The sequence below is a fragment of the Nicotiana tabacum genome, chromosome 1 (genome assembly GCF_000715075.1).
Source record: "Nicotiana tabacum cultivar K326 chromosome 1, ASM71507v2, whole genome shotgun sequence".
Classification (NCBI taxonomy): domain Eukaryota; kingdom Viridiplantae; phylum Streptophyta; class Magnoliopsida; order Solanales; family Solanaceae; genus Nicotiana; species Nicotiana tabacum.
The window spans coordinates 101725963-101750111 of record NC_134080.1 but is presented as its reverse complement, the minus strand read 5'-3'; the positions used below and the strand labels follow the sequence as shown (position 1 = coordinate 101750111).

Sequence of the window (24149 nt, the reverse complement as noted above, 5' to 3'; positions counted from 1 at the left end):
ACATATTTGGGATCAATGTTATAACCGTTGCACCATTGTACTCACTCTCACACCTCTCGGTAGGGAGAGCGAATTTGCCCAATTGACTCTCTCTCGACCAATTGGGTAGGCCAATTAGACCAAGCAACTTAGGTTCAAGTAGGGTGATTACTCTCTCGAGGTTTAACCCGTTAATTGGGAATACCATTTCTCATGGGTCCACCCCAATTCCTTGTTGGGTCAATTTTGGGGTCATAGACTCTCTTTCTCAAGAAGAGTCAAGACCCACTAAGCTAAAATCAATGTTTGCAACCATCAATCCTTAATTAAACCATAAAATCAACCCAAATAACGAACACCCAATATCAATCTATCATTAAGAAGCAACACCTATTAATTACCCACACTAGGGTTGAGCCACAACCCTAGCTAAGAGGTTTAGCTAGACATAATTAAAGAAGAAACTGAAGAAATAGAAGATGAAACAATCATATTAATTAATTACTAATGTTAAACTACAATAATCTATGATGAAACCAAGCCATAAATGCCCAAAATAGGCCAAAACATAAGTCTCACGAGTGCAACAACTATCAGATGTACCAAACTTCCTCTAAAAATGGTAAAATGTTCTATTTATAGTGGGCTGAAAAAACTGGACAAAAATGCCCCTGCGGGGTTAGTGCGCACCGCACAAAGTTGGCACGCGGCCGCACTGGGTTGCTTGACCTCTGAATCTTGCTCTCTGAAGATGGTGATGCGGACGGCACAAAGGTGGAATGCGGCCGCATGAAGACTGGCGCGGACCGCACAAAGTTGTTGTGCGGCCGCATGAATAGTTTTGGCAGCTTCTTTGAACTTCTTGGACGCGGACCGCGTGACCATAGAGTGCGGCCACATGGAGAGGGACGCGGGCCACATGAAGTGGGATGCGGCCGCGTGGTTTGCTTCTGGAATATGACACTCTCTGAACTTCTTGGACGCGGTCGCATAGTAAGATTGTGCAGCCGCATGAGTGAGACGCGGGCCGCATGGAAAGGGCTGCGGGCCGTATGATGTTTGACTTGTAGTTTCACAGTCTTTGAACTCCTATGGTGCGGTCGCATGACATGATGGTGCGGTCCGCACCAAGTTCTGAATGTCCTTACTTTAATGATCTTTGACACTTGAGCAGGTTTCACTCCGATTTGAGCCGATCTTTGACGATTTGTCACTTTATAGCTCAAACCTGCAATCAAGCGCAATCTGTAAGCATTTTGGGACTATATTGTAGCAAATTACACTCAAAGCGCAAGCAAGTATGGGTATAAAACATGTTAAAATCCTACTTATCATCCGGCCACAAGAAACGCATCCGAAAAGTCCCTTAACACCGGTACGGAACCAATGGTAAAAACCTCTGCACTGACAATCATCACGAAGGCCCCAATTAAGAAAAACAATCCTTTCTAGTCGCCCGCTGGGTCTTTGAAATATAAGCCACTCTGCTAGAACATAATCCAATGCACCTCGCCACTCAACCAGTGGCATTTCCGGCATAGCCCATAGCGCAATAGTTCAGAATCACCTAATACTCAGACAACCAGTCTGAATTTCAACATCACATCCACAATCTAACATACCAGCAAATAAAGATCTACCCGAGCCTCAAATCCCGATTACCGCTAAACGGTGCCGAATACACACGGTCCACAACCACGACATAGCCTGTACATGAGAACTCTCAGTCTCCAGCTCCATATAGCACACGAATCATCGCACCTGATCCCAATTTCGCCGTTCGAAAGCATACCACACCTTAATACCCAACAATTCCATGATAGATACTCTAAAATTTCCCCGTGTCACCAAGCCAACCCGAATATCACCAGTCGATCCAATAAGAAAGTGCCGCAATACCACCGAAGTGCCATCCATTTAATCACATTACCCTTTTTTTTTGAAATATATACTCTCGTCAAATCACTTTCCAATAGTAGTACCATTTCCTTGATTATCTGAGGCTACCTACTGCCTAAGTGTTTTATGAACTTCCTTTCTGAACTGAACTGTAGCCCAACACATGCAAGTCTCGGTCCTCCACAACATACCGCATATAACATACCATCCGAGGATACATGAAAACTTTACCTCCCTTCTGAGCCACAGACATCTATGCACTCAACTAGTCAAGAGCTTTCCATTGGTCCCATCTAGAACAAAAACCACTATACATCCCATGCTCCACATGCCCATAGAAAATATACGTCTCCAAACCACGATAAAACCCAACAATAACTCTTCCAGTTCCATTTGCACCAACTAAACTGCCAGGATTGAATCCTTATAACTAGACCAAGCTAAGCAAGCCGTCGAAACCCAAGAGCATTGCTGCAGAACACTTGCACGAACTCATTACCTCGAACACATATGAAGGACTAATCATATCCTTACCATACCGATTCGGTCTACTATCAAGTTATTCCATCTATCTAATTTCCCTTCTGATTCATCATCAATTTGATATTCCCCATTGCCGTAGCACCACAGTTCCTCAACCCAGGCTCACTACACGAGACCCACACGCAAAACCACACTGTCTCACGACCCATAAGTCGCTGAATACTCTCTCAATTATTCCTAGAAATACCACATTCCCGAATACTTTACTCTGAAGAACTTTCTGCAATCTAAATCTGTTACCCTTACATTTCCTGACACTGATATATAGAATCCCACAGTTAACATAGAAATACCACAAATCTGGACCTAATGAAAACACCATTTCTAACCACACATGCAACTGTACAATACTCAATTATTCCCTGTAGAGTCTTTATCACATTAGAGCCATCTTTGCAAGTCATTTTCTCTTATTCACTGCAATTTACCTGACCTAACGAACAGAACCACCGGTGCCTCATTGGCATTCCGATACCGCAGAATGAAATTCTTATCCCATTACGACCAAGCAACTTCCTGCTCTAAGCACCGAGCATTCTTTGCCAACAACAACTCTAGATATTCCGCAATTCTCATACCCTATGAAGCATAATATAACCCTGGTCAAAAATTTCCTTTACTCTAACCATAGCTAATTCGCTCGCAAGCCTCGAACTGGAACCAACATAACACATAACCGAACAATTAGCTAATCAATAGCAAACTCCCCAACTTGGCTCGAAGCCATAAGTCAAGATACACTCAATAACTCATAACACTTTTACTCTATTGATGCCACAATACCATAGTGAGATTAAACTCGAATCATTTATAAGTTTGCGAACTCATATTGTCTAGTAATGTAAACCTTCTGCAAATCTCGTATTCATTCCCGCAACAGTTAAACCCACTCTCTTAAGCGACCCGAAATTCCAAATTCAGTACGTACTCTTCAATTACACATGAGATCTTCTAACATACACATGAGGATCACGCCACTTCAGAACACTCCGCAGGAGATAACCCACCTGCTTCGCCTCATTACAACATTTCTGCACACCTTCCACCGACATACACATTACACAGTCACTTAGTCTTCCTGAGTCTGAACTCATACCGCAACGTGCAATCTACCTCACTCCCAACGAGGAGACTTGAAAAGATTCTTCACACGCCCATAACTCGGAGCTACACCTCCAATCACAATGGAAATCATACACTTAATAGTCCACCTCTCACCCAGCAGATCTTCCTTGACACTTCCAAGTCATATAGAAACATCACGCAGTACTAGCATACTCATCACAAGCTATCCAGCCGTCATTCCCACTATTAGGGACAATACTGAACACATAAGTTCAAAACACTTGCTCACACAATCAACACCTCGGTGCTCAAGCCATAGGCAAGGATCCGACCTCAAGTCCTCCAGACTGGCCCAACATAAACTCACGGAGATCGCATCTCGCCCCTTGATTGGGAAATCACAAGCCATCAAGGCACATCTGATACTGAGCACTTATGCACACATGCGAACGCGTGGGAGGAATTTCAAGAGTTACATTTTCAAGCTGAATCAAGGACGCACGATAAGATTTCAAGAATGTGAAGTTTTCCTAAGGGTTCTGCAGCCTCTCGAGGATAAATACAGATGTCTCCGTACTGATCCGTGAGACTCTACTAAACCTGCTCATGATTCGTGAGACCTAGTAACCTAGGCTCTGATACCAACTTGTCACGACCCAAAACCCCACTCCGGTCGTGATGGTGCCTCTCGTGAAGACAAGGCCTGCCAAACTACTCAGATTTGCCTTTTCAAAAATAGTAAAACATGAATAAACAGTCTAAATATGATTAAATATTAATAATTAGTGGAAATACAGCCCAAGCACAACCCAAATCGGGGTGTCACAAGTCACGAGCATTCTATAAGAATGAAATTTCCACTTTATAGTCTAGAAATACACTGAACAAGAATAATGAACAAATATAGGAAGACAGTGGTGCTGCGAACGCTGGCAGTCACCTCGCTATAATCTCTACAACTCTGCCTCCACGCAGCTAATACCCGCAACAGGGTGAATAAATACATGCGACTGCACGCGAGGTGCAGGGAGTAAAGTGAGTACTCCAACTCAGTGAGTAATAAAAGTAAATAACAACTGAGCGGTAGGAAATCACATATAGCAGATCATCATGCCGTATAAAAGCAGAGAAAAATCCTTTTTGAGAAAAACAGTGAAGATATGAAATCTTTAAAGAAACCTTTTAGCTCAGTTTAAAGACTCTTTTAAAAATGTCTTTTTCAATAGTTACGCAAATGAATGCAGTAGCAATAGTGCAGATAAGTACAGAAATCTGCCCCTCGGGCCCCACACTCAATGCTCAGATAATACCAGAACAGCAGTTAAAGATTTTCAAGAAGTAGCACAACAACAGATAATGAATAAAAGCATGAGTGCAATGCAATGCATATGTCGGTACACTCTAGTACCCGCTGCGGCATGCAGCCCGGTCCATTTAACGTTGACGACGCTCACTGGGGGTGTGCAGACTCCAGGAGGGGCCCCTTGCGGCCCAAGCGCAATATCAAGCCATCTCGTGGCATCAGATCTAGGCCCTCAGCCTCATATCAATATCAGTATAACACTGCTGCGACGCCCGATCCCATAGTATCCTCACCTCTGGCCCTTGGTCGTACTTAGTCCAGAAATCATATAAGCTCCTCGGGCAATAGTAAAATAGTAGTTCTCAGCCCAAAACATCATTTAGTATATCTTTTAGTTTCAAAAATCGAGTAAAAGTGGCTGAGTTGTAAGACAGTAGAAAACGGTACGACTAAGTTCAAGTAGTAAGTCAAACAGTGAGGAAATAGTAAATAAATCCCTGGAGGGTTCAAAGAATTGGCAAGAAGCCCAAATATGACAGTCAGTCCAAATAATGATGATAACAAATAAGCTTTAATCAAATACACAGTAGAAGCATCACTCGGGATGGACCAAGTCACAATCCCCAATAGTAAACGACCCGCGCTCATTATCAAGCGCATGTCTCACCTCAATATAGCACTACGATGTGCAAATCCGGGGTTTCAAACTCTCAGGATATCATTTACAAGCATTACTCACCTTGAACCGGTGAAATCTCTAGTTCGCGATGCCTTTGCCCCTCAAATAGGCCTCCACGCGCATCGAATCTAACCAAAATCAGAGCGAATACATCACAATATGCTAAGGGAACAATACCCAATCAAAAACAATCGAAAAATATCAAGAATCTCGAAATTAGCAAAACCCGAGCCCCTGGCCCACTTCTCGGAAATCAGAAAATTTAACATCAATAGATTCCTCATCTTCTCACGAGTTCATACATACCAAGAACTCTCAAATCCGAGCTCAAATGACCCATCAAATCCCAATTGGAATATCAAAAACTCAAGCCCTAGTTCATCAATTTTTGGCTTAATTTCCATGATTTCTAGGCCAGTTGCACAATATAATCGAGTATTGAGACCAAGATTCTTACCTCAAGTCAATTCCTCTTGAATCCCACTTTCATTTCCTCTAAGAATCTCTAAAAACGGGCAGTCATGGGTGAAAATAGACCCAAAAATGCGAACAAGATGACTTAAAACATTCTGCCCAGCTACAGTAAAACCTTATATCCGATCGTGGCCCCAGGCTCGCGATCGCGATGAGTAAAATTTCCAAAGCCTCAAAAAGCACTATGCGAACGCGATGACCACATTCCCATATCTATGCGATCGCGACCACACTGATGCGATCGCGAAGAACCAAACCACAGGGCCTCAAAATCCTTATACGCGAATGCGGAAGACACCATGCGAATGCGATGCCTTACCCGAGAACCTTCTGCGATTGCGTTCAACAAAACTCCCGCCTCACAAATTACTTCTATGCGATTGCGACATCACCCCCGTGATCGCAATGACCAAAATCTCTGCAACAAAATGACTGGAAAATCTGCAACTTCCAAATGCCGAAATTGGTCCGATTGACCATCCGAAATCACCCCGAGGCCCCCGAGACCTCAACCAAAAGCACCAACATAACCCAAGACATCATACAAACTTGTTCCAATCATCAAACCACCTCGACTAACACCAAAATCAACAAATTACATTGAATTTAAGCCTAAGTTCTTCAAAAACTTCTGAAACACGCATTCGATCAAAAACCTGACCAAACGACGTCCGAATGACCTGAAATTTTGCACACATATCCAAAATCACCTAACGAAGCCACAACAACTCTTGGAATTCCATTCCAACTCTCGGATCAAAATCTCACCCATCGACCGGAATTCACCAAAATACTAACTTCGCCAATTCAAGCCTAATTCTACACCGGACCTCCAAAATTAATTCTGATAACGCTCCTAAGTCACAAATCATCCCCCGAAGCTAACCGAAACACCGGAAATCATATTCGAGCCCTATAACTCATAAGTCAACCTCCGGTTGACTTCTCCAAACTAAGTCTTCCTTAAAGAGACTAAGTGTCTCATTATCTACCAAAACCAATCCAAATCAACTCTAACACGCCAAATACTGATAGTGAAACATGAAGAAGCATAAAATGGGGGAAACGGGGCGGTAACTCATGAGACGACGTGTCGGGTCGTCACAGAATTAAAATTTCGTTGTTGATGTTGTTTTCAATAGTTCCTAATTTGTATTTTTGTTTTGGCAAAGTTTCTACCGCATCAGGTAAGCTGAGTTCCTGAAATCAAATTAATATTGACTTTCATCAAGTGTTTTCTATTTAATAAATTTTTCACTGTAGGTCTTGCACCAACGCATATTTGGGAGCGAGAAATTTGAATATCGATGGGCTCTAGACAAACAAACAAGCGTCCATGCTTTGGAAAAAAATGTCTAGATCGGAATGTTAAACGACGTGAACAATATAAACTTAAGATGGCAAATGAAAAGAGTGCCTTAGCATTACAGGAGGTACCTACAAAGCAAGTGCTGAAACATAGTCCCTTTGAAAGAGCGACTTCTATCATTCCTACTGAGATAACAATAACATCAGGACATCTCTAATGTACTACTACATAGGACTCTTGCTCTACTCCCAAAACAGGTTAGTATATCAATTTTATATTGCAATCTCTATAGTATGCGCAACTGTTTCACTATTTAGTGCAACTAAAATTTCTTTGTGTGTATGAATATGTATCATAAATTTAATATTGTGAACATCTATTGTGGTTGCCTATCTGTAGATAGTGGCGTCACAATCCTTCCATCGTTCCCTGCTTTTGACAAAGAAAATCCTCTTTGCACTTATGAGAAAGGCAAGTTACTAAAAGTTACCATAAGCTTATGCCAATATACAAGACATACTATTGTTCACTAAAAAACTTTTATCTGTTAGGTTCAACATCAGCTGTACCAAATGAACAATATGATACAACTAAGATAGTGATAACTAGAGGTTTGTATTTGTGTCATCTTTGAATAATATTATTTTTTTCTTCCCGTTTCACTCCTTACAACTTCTAGAACATGCAGGTCGCAATCAAAATAACACAACTGCTATGAATATTAAACTACGATCAGAATATATACCATTAAAAAAGGTTCCCAACTGTAAATTCTGCTCTGCTAAAAGATTTGAATATGAATCTGCTGGATTTTGTTGTAGCAACGGTACAATTAAGATAATTTCACATCGAATGCCCGCTAAGCTACATGATCTATATTTCAAGAATAATGAAAAATCCCAACACTTTCGGACATACATCAGAACATATAATAATTCGTTTTCATTTACATCGCTTGGTGTAAACTATGATACAGACTTAGCGAGAAGGAATCGTGGTATCTGTACTTTCAAAGTTCAAAGACGAATGTATCACCTAATAGACGACTTGTATCCCAGAGAAAAAAAACCGAGAAATCTACAACTGTACTTTTACGACAACAACAATGAGTTAGCAAATAGAATGGCATGCTGTAACAAAGTTAATAAATCTATAGTGAGAGAGCTAATAGATATATTGAGAGTTAACCCATACTCCTTTTTTATCCGATCTTTGATAGATATTTCCGAGTTACAAAACTTCTATATTGGACTCAAATGTGATCCTGGTTTAGATCAACGGGTATATAATTTGCCAACTTCATTAGAAATTGCTGCAATATGGGTTGAGAACAATGTCAATAGTATAAATCATGCACCACATATTCAAATTTACATTCAAAGCAATAGAACACAAATAGTGAACTATTATTATGGATGCTATGACGCCTTGCAATATCCTTTGTTGTTTTCATATGGACAAAATGGGTGGCATTATGGTATTAAGAAAATTCCTAAACCAAAAACTATTCGTGGAAGTTATACTCATGAATGTCAACAATTGTCGAGCATACAAAATCTTTGCTCTCTTGATTCATATCTTCAAATGGAATCTCAAACTTTAGAAAGGGGAAAGAAAAAAAGAGATACAGTTTCTGCTCGTGAATATTACTGTTATGAACTTCAAATGAGAAATGATGATGAAGATGAGTTGCTACATACTAATAGACTATTTCAGCAATATTTAGTTGACGAATATATAAAAATTGAAACCCAAAGATTGGATTTTGCTTCGTTTAACCAAGATTTGTTTAGGATAGATATACTGCAAGGTCTTCTAGATATTTTAAGATTTGGAGAACGAGATTCTTCTAATATTGGTAAGCAAAAATTCATTTCAGCTTCCTTTATAGGTGGACCTAGAGATATGCGATAACGATATATGGATGCTATTGCATTAGTACAACGTTTTGGTAAACCAGACTTGTTTATAATTATGACCTGTAATCCAACTTGGCCGGAAATAAAAGAACATCTATGGACTACTGATGAAACACAAAATAGACCTGATTTGATTAGTCGAGTATTCAGAGCTAAAATTGAAGAACTGAAAACAGATATAAGCAAGAGAAATATCTTTGGAAAAATTGTTGTTTTTATGTATACTGTTGAATTCCAAAAAAAAGGTTTACCACACGCTCATTTTCTTATAATATTAGCGAATGAATATAAGTTATTGACATGAGAGGCTTATGATGGAATTATTAGTGCTGAATTACCAGATGCTAATTTGGATAAAAAGTTACGCTCACTTGTTCTTAAATATATGATGCATGATCCGTGTGGTAATCTGAATCCAACAGATTCATGTATAAAAAGAATGGTCTTTGTAAATTTAATTATCCAAAAAGTTTTGCTGAACAAACAACAAAAGGAAGTGATTCTTATCCCATCTATAAAAGACGAAACACACGAGAAGTTGTAAAAGTACGGGAGCAGTATTTAGATAACTCTTGGGTTGTTCCATATAATTCTTTTTTAGTATCAATCTGCTAGATGGGTATCACCGCCTGAAGCTGCATGGCGTTTATTTGGTTTCTCTATTAGTGAGATGTATCCAAGTGTTTATCATCTTCAGCTACATCTTAAAGGGCAACAATTTGTTTCTTTTAAAGGAAATACAGATATAAACACAATCGTTAATAATCCAATGATTAAGAAAACAATGTTGACAATTTTTTTTTTAGATGAACAGAAGTAACAAAGATGCCATAAAACTTAACTTATTGTACAAAGAATTTCCTGAACATTTTGTATGGTCAACAACAGACAAAACATGGACACGACGACAACAACGTTGTGCCGTTGGTCGTATCATAACATGTCACCCAACTGAAGGAGAAGGATATTATATGAGACTACTATTGCTGAATGTGAGGGGACCGAAATCATATAAAGATCTTCGAACTATAAATGGGGAACATTATAATTCTTTTAGAGAATCCGCACAAAAAAGGGGACTATTACACTATGATAACAGTTTAATTGATTGCATGTTAGAGGCAGCAAGTTATCAAATGCCATTTTGTTTAAGGCGTTTATTTGCTACATTATTGACGTATTGCAATCCAGCCAATCCAAAAGAAATATGGAAACAATTTGAAGAGTCATTGTCAGAAGATTACAGAGTGTTACCTAATGTTGAAAGAAAAGATATTCAATATCAAGTTCTAAATCAGATTAATGATGTTTTACACTACACTCTATGGGTCATAATGTAAACGAATATGATCTTATCTCAGAAACAGTTCGACCATCTATATTGGAAAAAGAAGCAAAGGAGGTATTTTTTGAAAGAACCATCACGGTTAGTGAAAAAGATATATTGTTACATAAAAAACTGAACACAAAATAATTGAAAGCATACAATGTGATTATTGACCGAGTATTTTTCAAGAAACTAGGAGCTTTTTTTATTGATGGCCCTGGAGGAACTGGAAAAACTTTCTTATACCGTGCTTTATTAGCAACTGTACGTAGTAAATGATACATATCTCTAGCAACTGCTACTTCCGGCGTTGCTGCTGCTATTTTTCCAGGTGGGCGAACTGCACATTCACGTTTTAAAATACCTATAGACATTGATGAAAATTTCAGCTGTAACATCAGCAAACAAAGTTCAACTGCAGGTCTGATTCGTGATGCAAAATTAATTGTATGGGATGAAGTATCTATGGCTAAAAAAAGAATGCTTGATGTTTTTGACTTGCTCTTAAAAGATCTTATGGATACAAATATTCTATTTGGGGGAAAAGTTGTTGTTTTTGGAGGTGACTTTAGACAAACTCTTCCAGTTGTTCGAAACGGAAAAAAAGAAGATTTTATTAGTAAAAGTTTGCTATATTCTACCATTTGGGACGAACTTGAAAAATTACAACTGTCCGAAAACATGAGGGCAAAAACAGATCCTGCCTTTTGTGATTACCTTATGAGAATTGAAAATGGACAAGAGAGGGTCAACACTAATAACAAACTTGAACTTCCAGATTCTATAATTATTCCTTTTACAACTGAAGAAGAATCTCTGAACCATTTATTCACTCTGACATTCTCAAATGTACACACATGCTCCTCTAATCCTTTTTTTGCAGATTCTCGCATTGTTTTGACGACGAAAAATAATTTTGTGAATGAAATCAACGATATTCCTATTGCAAAATTTCCAGAAAAAGCAACTACATTTATTGGCTTTGACGAAACCGTTGAGCCAAATGATCAAAGTCAATTTGAAGACCTATTACACAGTTTAAATCCTGCTGGTTTTCCTCCTTACAAATTAACTTTAACGAAAGTTGCCCCATTATATTACTGCATAATTTGAATCCGTATGACGGTTTATGCAATGGTACACGATTGATATATTGTGATATTAAAACACATATTATCAATGCTAAGATCGTGACAAGCGATTTTAAAAATAAGCACGTATTTATCCCAAGAATACCATTATTATCGTCACAGGACAAAGAATACCAGTTCAATTTAAGAGAACAGAATTCCCAGTAAGATTATGCTATGACTATAAATAAAGCACAAGGTCAAACTCTGGATTTCATCGGAATATATTTGCGAGAACCTGTTTTTTCACACGGTCAATTTTATGTTGCCTTATCGAGAGCAAAGAGTTCAAGTTGCGTCAAAGTACTGATCCGACAGTCCACACTAGCCAACCGTGATGATCATTCTATATACAACATTGTTTATGACGAAATCATCCAAAAAGCGTCCTTGTAAGTCTTCTGTTACCCCAAGATAGATTTTTTTTTGTTTTATTCTATTTGTCGTTTTACTCACGTACATTTTGTTTCATTTTTTATTAATCCTTGAGTAGTTAAACAAACAAACTTATAATGCTCTTGGCTCTGTAATATTGTCAGCACTGTGTTGCTACCTTCATTCTTGTGCTACCTAATTATTCTCTGCCAATTCCTGCTCTCCATTTTCTTTGATTTACCTTTTTCTTTTTCCCCCAGATTCTTTTATTTATCTGTTACAGAGAGAAACTAGCAAATTTAGTTGAAATTTTCTCAAAATTACAGCAAATGAATGGGTTGATGATGCTCTAATTCTTGCTGTATTATTATTTACTATAACGTTACGTGTGTTATATGAGATGGATTTAATAGTTTTCTGTTGTTGGAAAATCTAATGTAGGAGGCTTGAACCAACTTCCAGTGTACATTCTATTTGAGAATGCTATAGAGGCCATGCGCTTTTAAGAGTTTGATTCTGAACCATATGTTTTTGCTCCTGCCATTACGAAGGTATTCTTTGCTACGTCCTTGATCAAGATTGATTTGTTTTGGATCTATTTTGGGTGTTGCTCTCTGGCTTTCTATTGTTTCTACTCAGTCTTTAATCAAGATTGAATTTTTCTTTTGCTCTATTTGATTTATCCAATAAAGTATTTTCGCTGAATTTGATGTACACGTCCAATATTTCCATATGGAAATTCGTAAAAAAGAAAAAAAAGAAAAGGTGATGCCTCATTTACCATTTCAACAGTGGAATGAGATGGGGGGGTTTTTGCTCTAATTTGATCTGGTTGGTTATTGGGAAAGGGTCTCTCTATTTGGTTTTGAATTGGCTGGTGTCAATCTTGAACTGGACTTGATATCAATCTTTTATTAGGTACTCTATAGTGATATAAGAAAAATATCCTCTTATGACTTTAGAATAGAATTTGGACTCCAAAGGTCTCTTTGAATTTTTCCGTTTTCTCTTCACATGTCATAATTAACATCTTTCCCTGTAGTTATGGTTAGTTATGGATCTCACTATTTTATTTACAGCAGACAGACTGAAAAAAAGAAGTATCAATGGTTCGAAGAGAGTTTAAGGATGCATCCTTTTCACTGTAAGACATGCTTCTGCGCCTTCATTTGTAGTCTATCATATTTTTTGTTTGAATCAATCAACTTATTGAATATTAGAGTGAAACTGGCCAAAATAGAGAATGAATAATAAGACATAGTTGGTGTTATAGGGTCGGCTCGATAATTAAAGATATTCAAGAGTTCCTCAAATGCATGCTTTTGGTTGTTATATACAGTTGTAAAAGTCAAGCATGTTTCGGAGCGTTGAGTTTTGGAGAAGGTACATTTTTGAATAGTTGTCCCAGGAGAAAGAATATAATACTAGAAATTTTGTAAAAGCATGTTACTTAATATTTGGCAGAATTAGTTCTAAAGCTACTTATATTATGGATTTTCAAAATGTAAAGTAAAATTTAACTCCTTAATTTGATAATAGACAAACTGTCATTTGAAATAAGGTTTAAATTCAGGTGAAAAGTTTAAAAATGAGCTTGTAATAATATGCTTTTTGGCCCACTATTATTTGGTATTTTCTAAGTATTCGAAGAAGTGTTATCAGTTACTTTATGAAAAAAAATACTCGAACAAGTGCTTTTCCACTCTAAAAGCTCTTATATGCTGCATTCCTAAAAGATGCGAAGTGAGTCAATATGCCTTTAGATTAGAAAAGTTTATGTTACTATTTTATAGAAGCTTCTTATATAATAGCGAGTTATGATACACGAATTGTACATCAAAATAAAGATTTATACACTTGCCTGGTTTGAGGTAACAGATTTGAAGGATGGTTAGTCAAAACAGTTAGACGTTGCTTAAAATTACTTCTTGTTCTCTTCATTCTCCAAATATTGATGTTAGTTTAAGGTTGAAATCTTTGAATACTTAGTTGTTACTCAGCATTAATGAAATCGTTTTTAGCTGTGTTTCTTACAATTTTGTATTACTTTATTTAGTAATTCTTTGTTTCAAAGATGTTTATTATTCTAACTTCAATGTTAATCAGTCATCACCTATATTAGACCTTAGCCATGCTTTTTTTGGTGAGCACCAAATTACTCATCAGTCATTGGAATATTATTTCAAAGGTTATCTTCTTGTAATACAGAACCAGCTTGCTTTGGAGAAAGATAGGTACAAAATTCATCTAGCTTTTATAGCTACTCAAGAGAATTCCTTGATTGTATCTGACAGGTATCGAGATGCTTACCAGTTATAACGGTTTGCATTTATTGAATTGACGAAATGTTAACATTTTTCTTATAATTAGTCGGAACTTACAATTCTTACACATCTTGCCAACTGCAAGAGCATGTTGGATGCTTCCAGAGCTGGTGGAGACTTCCATTTAAGGACTGCTACGAATATGTATCCTCACATCCATGAAGCCGTTGAAAAAGCTCAAGTACTTCTTGAATGGCATCTTCAACCAACTGAAGAAAAGCCATCATGCTTAATATGTTGGACTTTTGTCCTTTGAGGTTCTTTTTGTTGGCTAAACGTGGCCTGAGCTGAAGCAGTTCTTTTTCTGATTTTGATCTGGTAATTGAAGCTAGCGGTGTGATTTCAGTTAATTTACTGGTGTATTTATAGTTGGTTATCATGTTATAGTAGTTGATTTGCTTAAGTGGTTTAGTTGGATTTTTTGTTGTCTTGGTTTCTTAAATTGTACTCAATTGTTTGAGGAATAATTTGACTTGCTTTTTCTTGTTTGGTGATTTGGTGATGATGCTACCTTTTTTTTGGTTTCCTATTTTTTATTTTATTATTATTGACCAAGCAGCTCTTGTGCGGTTGCATTTCTTGTGTTATCATAAGTTATCGAAGTCTTTTCTCACATATTATGGTAAAGTTGTTTTGTTCAGAGGCAAATGAAAGTAAGCATAAAATATTATTTTATGATCTGAACTTTCTTGCTTTTGTACGCTCATTTTGACCTATCTGTGCTCACTACTACGGTATCTGATAAGCAATTTCCCTCATATTTCTTTTTAGAAGAACCTACTTTAGCTATATTTACAAGCACCAATAACGACACCCTGAAACTGACACCACCGGTATCTAAAGCCACCTCTGCTAAAGGTAACTGCAAAACAGTACTTATTATGGATGGTAAAACTTTTCAGATTAATACATAGAAGATAAGATAGCTGTTTGATTTAATAACCATTGTATTTTACACCTTGTCAGCTACTTCCAAGAGGAAAAATTCCGCTTCTTCAAAAGAACAAGAATTTTGTGCAAGAAGTTAGATTTATTGGAATTTTGATACAGGATGCTTTTGCTCCTGAAAGAAAAAAGGCAAAAATGCTCAATTTTGCTGCTGCGTACGAGAGAACTACTGTTAGACTTGCCCCCAAATAGAAGGTACTTCAGCATTTTGAGACAAAATATTTGTTTAATTCCCTTGATTTCTACAGAATTTGTTGGGTCTGCATGAGCTACAAGAAAATATAAAGAAAGGTAGTATAAGGTCAAATTCTTCTTGAATTACTGCTCTTATTAAATTTTACTTGTTTCACTGTTAACTGCCCCCTTAAAATTTTTCTCTTTGCTTATTTTTTCTTCTGTTTACATTTAAGATCTAAATTTTTTTGTAATGATAATATCAATCTAACGTTGTGGAAGATTTCAGATTCCCTTGTAGTTTCAACTTTGCAACAAATAATCAGTGGTATACTCCAAAAGATGGTGTTCCACACTTGACTGTCTATGCATCATTCTTCTGCTTCTCAAATCTTGCTCCGTCATTGCCATGATTCTAAACCTCATATACTCGCCCTTATTTTAATGTTGCTAAAGCTTATTTGACAGAATACTTTATCATCTTTGTTGACAATAATGCTAATTGCTGCCATTTTACACAGGTTTGTCAAAATGCTACTGGAAAGCTATAACTTTTTGTGTAACAATATGAATTAGAAATAGAAGGATTAGAAAAGGCAACATTTATGTAGTAGCTAAAGACCATTCTACATTTTCTTCGTCTTCTTTGGATTGAATTAGGATAAATAATCTGTAATTGCTCCAAAAGGTCTGGATTTGAGTGAGCTTTTCCCTTTTTCTTCCTGAATATAATATGCTAATATTTTTACATTTCAACTGCTCTTGCAGGTTGCTATTTAAACTAGAACGCTGAATTTTTTGTTTACTCCACCGACTTTGTGAGACTTGGATCTGTTAAATAGAGATCAAATAAGTCTGGATGATTGTACTTATGCAACCTAGAAAAACCTCTGATTTTGGTCTGAGGTTCATTATAATAACTGAGATTACTTATTGTTAAGAAATCAGATCGTAGGGCAGACATTTTGACCAAAATCAATGTTGTTACTATTTAGGGCAATGCCTTAAGAATCTCCTATTCTGCTGCAAAATTGCAAAGTCATTTACATTCATTTATCAGTGGAATGCCTTGGATAGCGGTGCATAATGACTACAGATTCAAACATAACTTGCTTCTTTAGAACTTTCAACATGGAGGAGAAAGAAAAATAGCATGTTGTGGATAAAGCTGGTCAGCAAACTCATATGTAGGATTTTGTAACCAAGGAAAATTCTAGGAAAATAGTATGTGATCCATTCCAGTGTATTCTTACATTTATAATTTAAAAGGAAAATTGTGCTACTTCCATTGTACTTTTCCTTCTCAAGGTACCTTAACATGGGTTAGACGCGCGCTGGCTTACCCATATATGAAAAAACAGCTAAATGAGTTCAATTCTAGAATTAGCTGTGCATATGAGGATTAAATGAGCAGTTATATTGTTATTTCTGGTGTTATTGTGTTTTTGATATGTGGAATACCTATATTACATACGAAGGCATTCCTTACATAAATCAGAGTACTTCTTGGGCAATCTGTTTTATCAATATTAATGCAAATGTGTTGAATCATGTTGCTCTATCTTCAGCAACTGTTACTTTTAAAGGTTATTTCCTTTCATTAAGGGTATCAATACTTGACTATATTTCACAACTTAAATTAGATTTGTCATTATTAAATTGTTGGGCCCGTACTTTAGCATGGGCTAACTACATCTAGTACTATTAATAAACCACAGTTTGAGGGAGGAGCTTGGGGTCAACATGTATGCTTCACCTGTTAACTTAAAAGGGTTTTTATGTAATTTCAGTGTTTCGTTTCTTTCAAGCTATGCGAAAGAGTAGGGGGCACCTCATTTTACACGCCACACATTCACTGCAGCTTTTTGAAGCTGCCACTTCCTCATCACGTGGACCCACCTTGGGTCTCTCAATGTTATACCTAGAGGTCTAGCTCCTCTTTTTATGGGTTTGGCAATTGCACTTGTTTTTATTTCCCATAATTTGCGTTATAAAGTCTTTATTTTTTCAGTAGAATTAATAGGTAAATAATGATTTATAGTCTTTGTCCAAGCTAGAAAAATTAACTTATTTTGAGAATTATTTTTTTCAAAAAAAGGTACTTTTGAAGAGAATGAGTTTGTGTTTGGCTAATCATTCTGAAAAGCACTTTTGAGCAATAATTTGTATTTGGCCAAACTTTTCAAAAAGTGTTTTTAAGTATCAAATTACGAATAAGGACATGAATAAATTTACTTAATAGTTAATATTAAAATAAAACTCAAAATTTTTTACTACAGACAATAATTAAATCTTTTCATTTTACTTAAGTAAAATATGAAAATAAATTAAAAATTACTTTAATTATTTTAATATTATTCAAATATATTAAAAATCATTCGACAAATACAAAAGCATTTACTCCTAAAGTCACTATATATTAGAAAATTATCTTAAAAATAAGAAGAAATATTAATATCCTAAGTATTATATTTAACGATTATTTTAGTATATACTATTTTTTGTTAAGAGTATTTTTAGTAAGAAGAAAAGTCAAAACTGCTTCTGCTTCTGCTTTTGGGAAGAAGCTACTTTTTTCTGCTTCTTCCTAAAAGCACTTTTTTCCCCCCAAAAAGCTTGGCCAAACACCTTTTAATTTAAGGAAAAAAAGTGTTTTGAAAAAAAAAAAAAGCACTTTTGCCCTTTGGAGAAGCTTGGCCAAATAGGCATTAATTGGAACTGAAAGGCTATAAAAAAAAAAGGTATTGCAAAATTAAATGCTATGCCTTTGCTTGAGGATTAAAATGAATTTTTTCAAATTTTCTCATTTTCAAATGGTAAACGAAGGTGTTAAAATTATATGAAGTCGTCAAAATATACTCTTTTCATTCTCGAGAAACAAATGTATCAACAAGTTTAAGATAAAATATCATATGCTACTTTCTCTTTAAGTTTAAAAAGGCAAATATTTTGCACTGATTATTTTTCTGTTTTGATATCCTTGTTTTTTGATAAATTTTTTTATTTCTAAATTCTCACTCAAAGTTGCTTATTCGATCTTTCATCTGTATTCCTAGATTTTAATATACTGTTTGTTAGGAAGAATGAAAACTGCTCTAGCTATAAAATTATACAAAACATAGGTAGAGAAATATATAATTACATAACTAGAATATTTAATTTGATATGATAAATAATTGATTTAGTCGTATTTATGTCTAACTTAAAGAAAGAAAAAAGTTACCATTCACTCTAATGAAATTTACAATTAAGTTGCTTACCTAAGGTAATAAAGAAAGTAATGAAAGATTGCTCTTATTCTCTGGAAAATGGATCCCCAACCCTATGAACAACAACAACACACAATACCTCCTAAACCCCTAGATATTGATCAAAGCATGATCAAACCTAGCTTCAAAGATATGCTTACCACTTCGAACCCTTTATTCTTCACCACTATTGAAAATCATCAAGATATAGACCCCCCAATGATGGACTCAGAAGATCAAGTAGTTGATCAACCAACCTTAACGACCTCAAAGGCATCAAATTCATAACACTCTCTGATGAGGAGAAGGTACGAATCTATGAGCCATGAAAAAATTCCATCATAGTAAAGCTAGTGGGCAAGCGTATGTTACACTACTATCTAAAGAGAAAAATTCAAGAACTATGGAAACCATGGAAACCAACTGAAGATTTCCAGTTAATTGACCTTGGAGTAGACTACTACATAATCAAATTCAAGAAAAAGGAAAATATGGACAAGGTAATGCATCAAGGCCCTTGGTTCATTAACGGACATTTCCTCTCTATTACTAGATGAAAACCAAACTTTGTTGCCACTCAAGAGAAAGTCACAAACTTAGCAGTATGGATTAGACTTCCTCAATTACCTACAGAATTTTACGATGGCAAAATTCTGGAAAAAATTGGTAATGCAATTGGTCGGCTCCTAAAAATTGATGTTTGCACATCAATAACTCTGAGAGGTCGTTATGCAAGATTATGTGTGGAATTACCATTGAAAGTTCTGGTTCAACCGTTCATCTATGTTGGCCACCACAAACAAGCAATACACTACGAAGGTGAAAATTTTCTTTGTAAAAACTGTGGACGATTGGGGCACATAGCACAAAAATGCTCCTTTATTATTCAAAAAAATAGAGATAGAAATAATGAAGATACAAGCAAGGAATTATTAACAATTACAAATAATAGGGAAAAAGAACAATGGACAACAATTTCTTTTTCCAAAGGAAGATATCAAGGTGCAAAAGGTCCTCAAAAACAACCTATTGAAAATCCGATTAAACAAGCTAATGGCCCAGGTATCTCTGTCAAGTTATTCAATGCCAACACCGGTCAGTATTTAGACACTCAACTCTTACAATATAAATCAAAAGATCACAGAAATACTACCCCATCACCACACACTAACAATCTTCAATCTTCGACTTCTTTGATTGGTGATCAAAATAAATTGACAACAAAAAACAACTTTTCTATCCTATCTGAAGGGCCTCTGATTTTGAACAAAACCACTAAAGAAATTAATAATCAAAAAATTATTATTAATAAATCACATGCTAGTGAACAAATGTCACAAACTACCAGTGATATTGACATGCTGGACATAAACGTGTCTTCTATTACAAATCCTACAAATCAATTAGTTAAGGTGGCTATGCAAAATAACGTCCATAATGACCCTACTACCCCTATTGAAAAATCATAGCACTACTAATAATACTACCCTTCCTAGTGGGCAAATTAGTAACAATCCGTCCACTAACCACAATCTCAAGCAAGATCTTTCATCAAGATCTGCTTATCCACAAAGGCCTAAACATGTTAGCCAAATGGCAATGACAGAAGAACATCCAAGAAAAATGGCTAAAAATCCAGTACACGCAAAGGATTTGGGAATTCAGCCTATAAACTCCACCCTTGGGGACTCAAACGACATGCAAAAGATATCCCCAATCATTACCCTATCAACCAATCCATTCCTTATACCTAATAGCTCCTCCCCCACACCTGATTTAGAGTTATTAAGTAACTTAAACACTGATCATAATGCCAATATTGCCATCATCCCTAAGGAGGAGACAAAGACTTCTCCAAATTCTTCGACAAACCAGAATCACCATGGAAAACCTCCCACCTCTCCAACCTCAACCAGTAAACCCTCAAATAATTTATGTTCAACCACCTCAAGCTCAAAACTATCAACCTGTGTTATGGATGGAGATGGGTCTGATGGGCCATGCATGCTCGTTCAATGTCCAAATAAATGGCCAGGACTCGATTATCATCCTCCACGACACTCAGTATCTAGCCCAGTTAGTGACAGAAGGCATGAGGTTGGCCATGAACAACTACCTCAATCAAGCATGGCTCAACAACATCCTTCAACCCTTAGCACCATCAGTGAACCCCCAGCTGGTTCATGCAATAAGGAACCAGTGGAACCTTCCTCCACATTTCAATCCAAACTATCCTCAAAATGCTTTAATGGACATGCCATTCTTCATGTCAGAGAATCTATCTCAAGTGAACACTATTTTTCTTCCATGGGAACAACCTCAACCAGTACAGGAGCCTCAGATACCACAACAACCTCCCACCCCACCCCACAATCAAGTGCCTATGCCAGAACCAGTAGAGGTAGAAATGGAAAAGGAGGAGGAGCCCCTAAACCTACTCTTAGAAAGAGTCCTAGAAATCTCAAGTCTCGACGGAGTAAAAGTGTTTCTCTTTTCGGAGAGGCAAGAGAAGAGGCATGTTCTCAGCTGCCCTCTAGCACTATACAAATGCTTGATGGACATAAGACCTCCACATGATCCAACTGTAGGCAATCGAGCCATGATCCTAGTTCCATCATTAAGGAGGAACCCAGTTCTAGGGGAAGTGAGGGAGAATGGGAGTCGAGCCAACCAAAACCTTAATATTTCCATGAATCGACCTACTAACATTATCATTTGGAATATTAGAGGAGGGAACAATGATAACTTTAGAAGGAACTTCAGGGAAATGGTGGACACACATAGACCCTGCATGGTAGCCTTATTAGAAACCAGGATGGGAAATCACATGGAGCTTCTAGACGATTATGGTTTTACGGAGTTCATAGAAGTACCAGCTGAAGGCCAGGCAGGTGGGATTGTGGTCCTATACAATCATGAAATTGTCACCGTTCAGAATTTTGTTCGAAGGGATCAGGAGATTCATGCTACAATTGAGGTAATCCCTATTCATAAAAAATGGATGTTTAGTGCTATCTATGCTAGTACAAATATACTTCTTAGGAATAAGATGTGGGATAACATTGAAAGCATTAGTAATAGCTACAATGGACCTTGGTTATTAGGAGGAGATTTCAATGATGTATTCTGCTCAAACGAGAAATTTGGTGGTAATAGTATAAAAGATAGTAGGGCTAAATATCTTTGGTCTAAGATTAATAATTGTAATTTAATTGATTTAGGATATAAAGGGTGTAAGTACACTTGGTCAAACCTTAGGCACAAGAATACGGGTTTGATTATGGAAAGATTGGATAAAGTATTAGGCAATGAGGATTGGATTAAGCTTTTTCCAAAAAGTTCCATTATTCATTTGCCTAAAACCCACTCGGATCACAATCCCATTTTAGTATAATTAATCCCAAAAAATAATGTTCTTTATAAGCCTCCCTTTCGACTTGAAACCTACTGGTGTAAACATCCTTCTTTAAAAACTCTAGTCCAAGAAAATTGGTCTAATAATGATTATAATAGGCTAGCAATATGTTTATAGAAAAAGTAAAGGTTTGGAAACACCAAACGTTTGGTGATATTATGGGGAAAAAAAGGAAAATACTAGCTCGGCTTCAAGGCATTGAAAAATCCAAACATTACTCTTATAGTATTTTCCTCAAAAACCTACAAACTAGCCTTAAAAAGGACTACAATGACCTTCTACTAATAGAGAAAAATTACTGGAAGCTAAGGTCAAGAGTTTTATGGCTTAATAAGGGAGATACAAACACCAAATTCTTCCACATCTCGGCTACTAACAGAAAAAGAAGAAATAGGATCAATTTCTTCAAAGATGATGCAGGGAATTGGATTAACGATCCTAATCTAGTCACCTCCCACGTTTGCAACTACTTTAATTCTATCTTTACCACCTCCCACAAAAATTCTAGAAGAATTAGTCCTTTAAAAAACATCTCCCAAAATGCCTTAAACCTCAATAGCCTAGATAACCCCCTTCTTAGTATTGAGATTAAAAAGGCCATCTTCTCCTTTAAACCTTTTAAAGCGCCCGGACCGGACGGTCTACACCCGTTCTTTTTTCAAAAGTATTGGGATATAATAGGTCCCTCTGTCACAAAATTGTGCCATGACATCTTTGAAACCCAAGAGATCCCCCATGATCTCAACAAAACTTACTTGTGTCTTATCCCAAAGATTCCCAATGCAAATAACATAAAGTGTTTTAGACCTATTGGTCTATGCAACACTATTTATAAAGTCATCACAAAGATTCTTGCTAATAGACTTAAACCTTTCCTTGACCCACTTATTTGCCCTTACCAAGCTAGCTTTATAAAAAATGAAAGGGCTTCGGATAATGTTATCATACATGAGCTTATTTCAAAAATCCATAAGTTAAAGGGGAAACAAGGTCATATGCTTCTAAAAATCGACCTTGAAAAAGCCTTTGACCATTTAGAATGGTCATTTGTGCACCACACCCTGACTTATTTCAAATTCCCTCCAAAATTTAAGAAAATTCTCTTAAATTGCATCTCAACAAGCTCTATAGATGTTCTAGTAAATGACTCTATGTCACGACCCAGATTTCCTACCATCGGGTGTCGTGATGGCGCCTACTATCGAAGCTAGGCAAGCCAAATATTTAAAACACCTTTCCTGCTTTCTTTCAAACAATATAATAAACGAGACAAAATCTAAACGGAAGACTTTAAATCTAAAGCAACTGAAAACCAAAAGTGCGAAAGTTTGAACCAAAATGCTACCCAGAGTCTGGTGTCACTAGCTCACGGACTACTACAGAATACTACAATCAATGTCTGAAGGGAAAATATATCATGTTTGTCTGATACAAGATAAACAAACAAAAAAACATGGAAAGGGACTTCGGCCCGCGAACGCCAGCTAGGCTACCTCGAGAGTCCCTGGACTGAAGATAGCTCCCAGAAGTCCTACTGCTGCGGTCCGTAAGCTGCTGCCTGATCTGTGCAGCAAAAATGCATAGAGTGTAGCATCAGCACAACCGACCCCATGTGCTGGTAAGTGCCTGGCCTAACCCCGACGAAGTAGTGACGAGGCTAGACAGTACCTACCACAATTAACCTGTACAGATATATATACAACAAGTACAAGAAAACAATAACAAGATAATACAAAGTAAAACTGGGAGGGGACATGCTATCGGGGAGTAACAAATAAAAATGAAATATCGGAAATAAACAGAAGAAACTCTGGTTTCCACGATCCCATAATATCATATATAAGTGGACGGCGTGCCACACGATCCCATAATATCATATATAAGTGGACGGCATGCCACACGATCCCATAATATCATATATAAGTGGACGGCGTGCCACACGATCCCATAATATCATATATAAGTGGACGGCGTGCCACACGATCCCATAATATCATATATAAGTGGACGGCGTGCCACACGATCCCATAATATCATA

General features: G+C 36.8%; 1 protein-coding gene and 1 long non-coding RNA gene across 2 annotated transcripts; both read left to right on the top strand.

Moving 5' to 3' along the window:
• Positions 1-9171: 9171 nt before the first annotated feature.
• LOC107777468 (uncharacterized) lies at positions 9172-11610 on the top strand. Its single transcript, XM_075220503.1, has 5 exons — positions 9172-9389; positions 9498-9618; positions 9772-9891; positions 9977-10506; positions 10887-11610. The coding sequence occupies exons 1-5, from the start codon at positions 9172-9174 to the stop codon at positions 11608-11610; spliced, it is 1713 nt and encodes a 570-aa protein (XP_075076604.1).
• Positions 11611-13021: 1411 nt separating this feature from the next.
• Positions 13022-16816, top strand: LOC142181576 (uncharacterized). The gene is made up of 3 exons (XR_012710235.1): positions 13022-15184; positions 15293-15469; positions 16217-16816. It is a non-coding gene; the product is annotated as an uncharacterized LOC142181576 (long non-coding RNA).
• The last annotated feature ends 7333 nt before the right edge of the window (positions 16817-24149 follow it).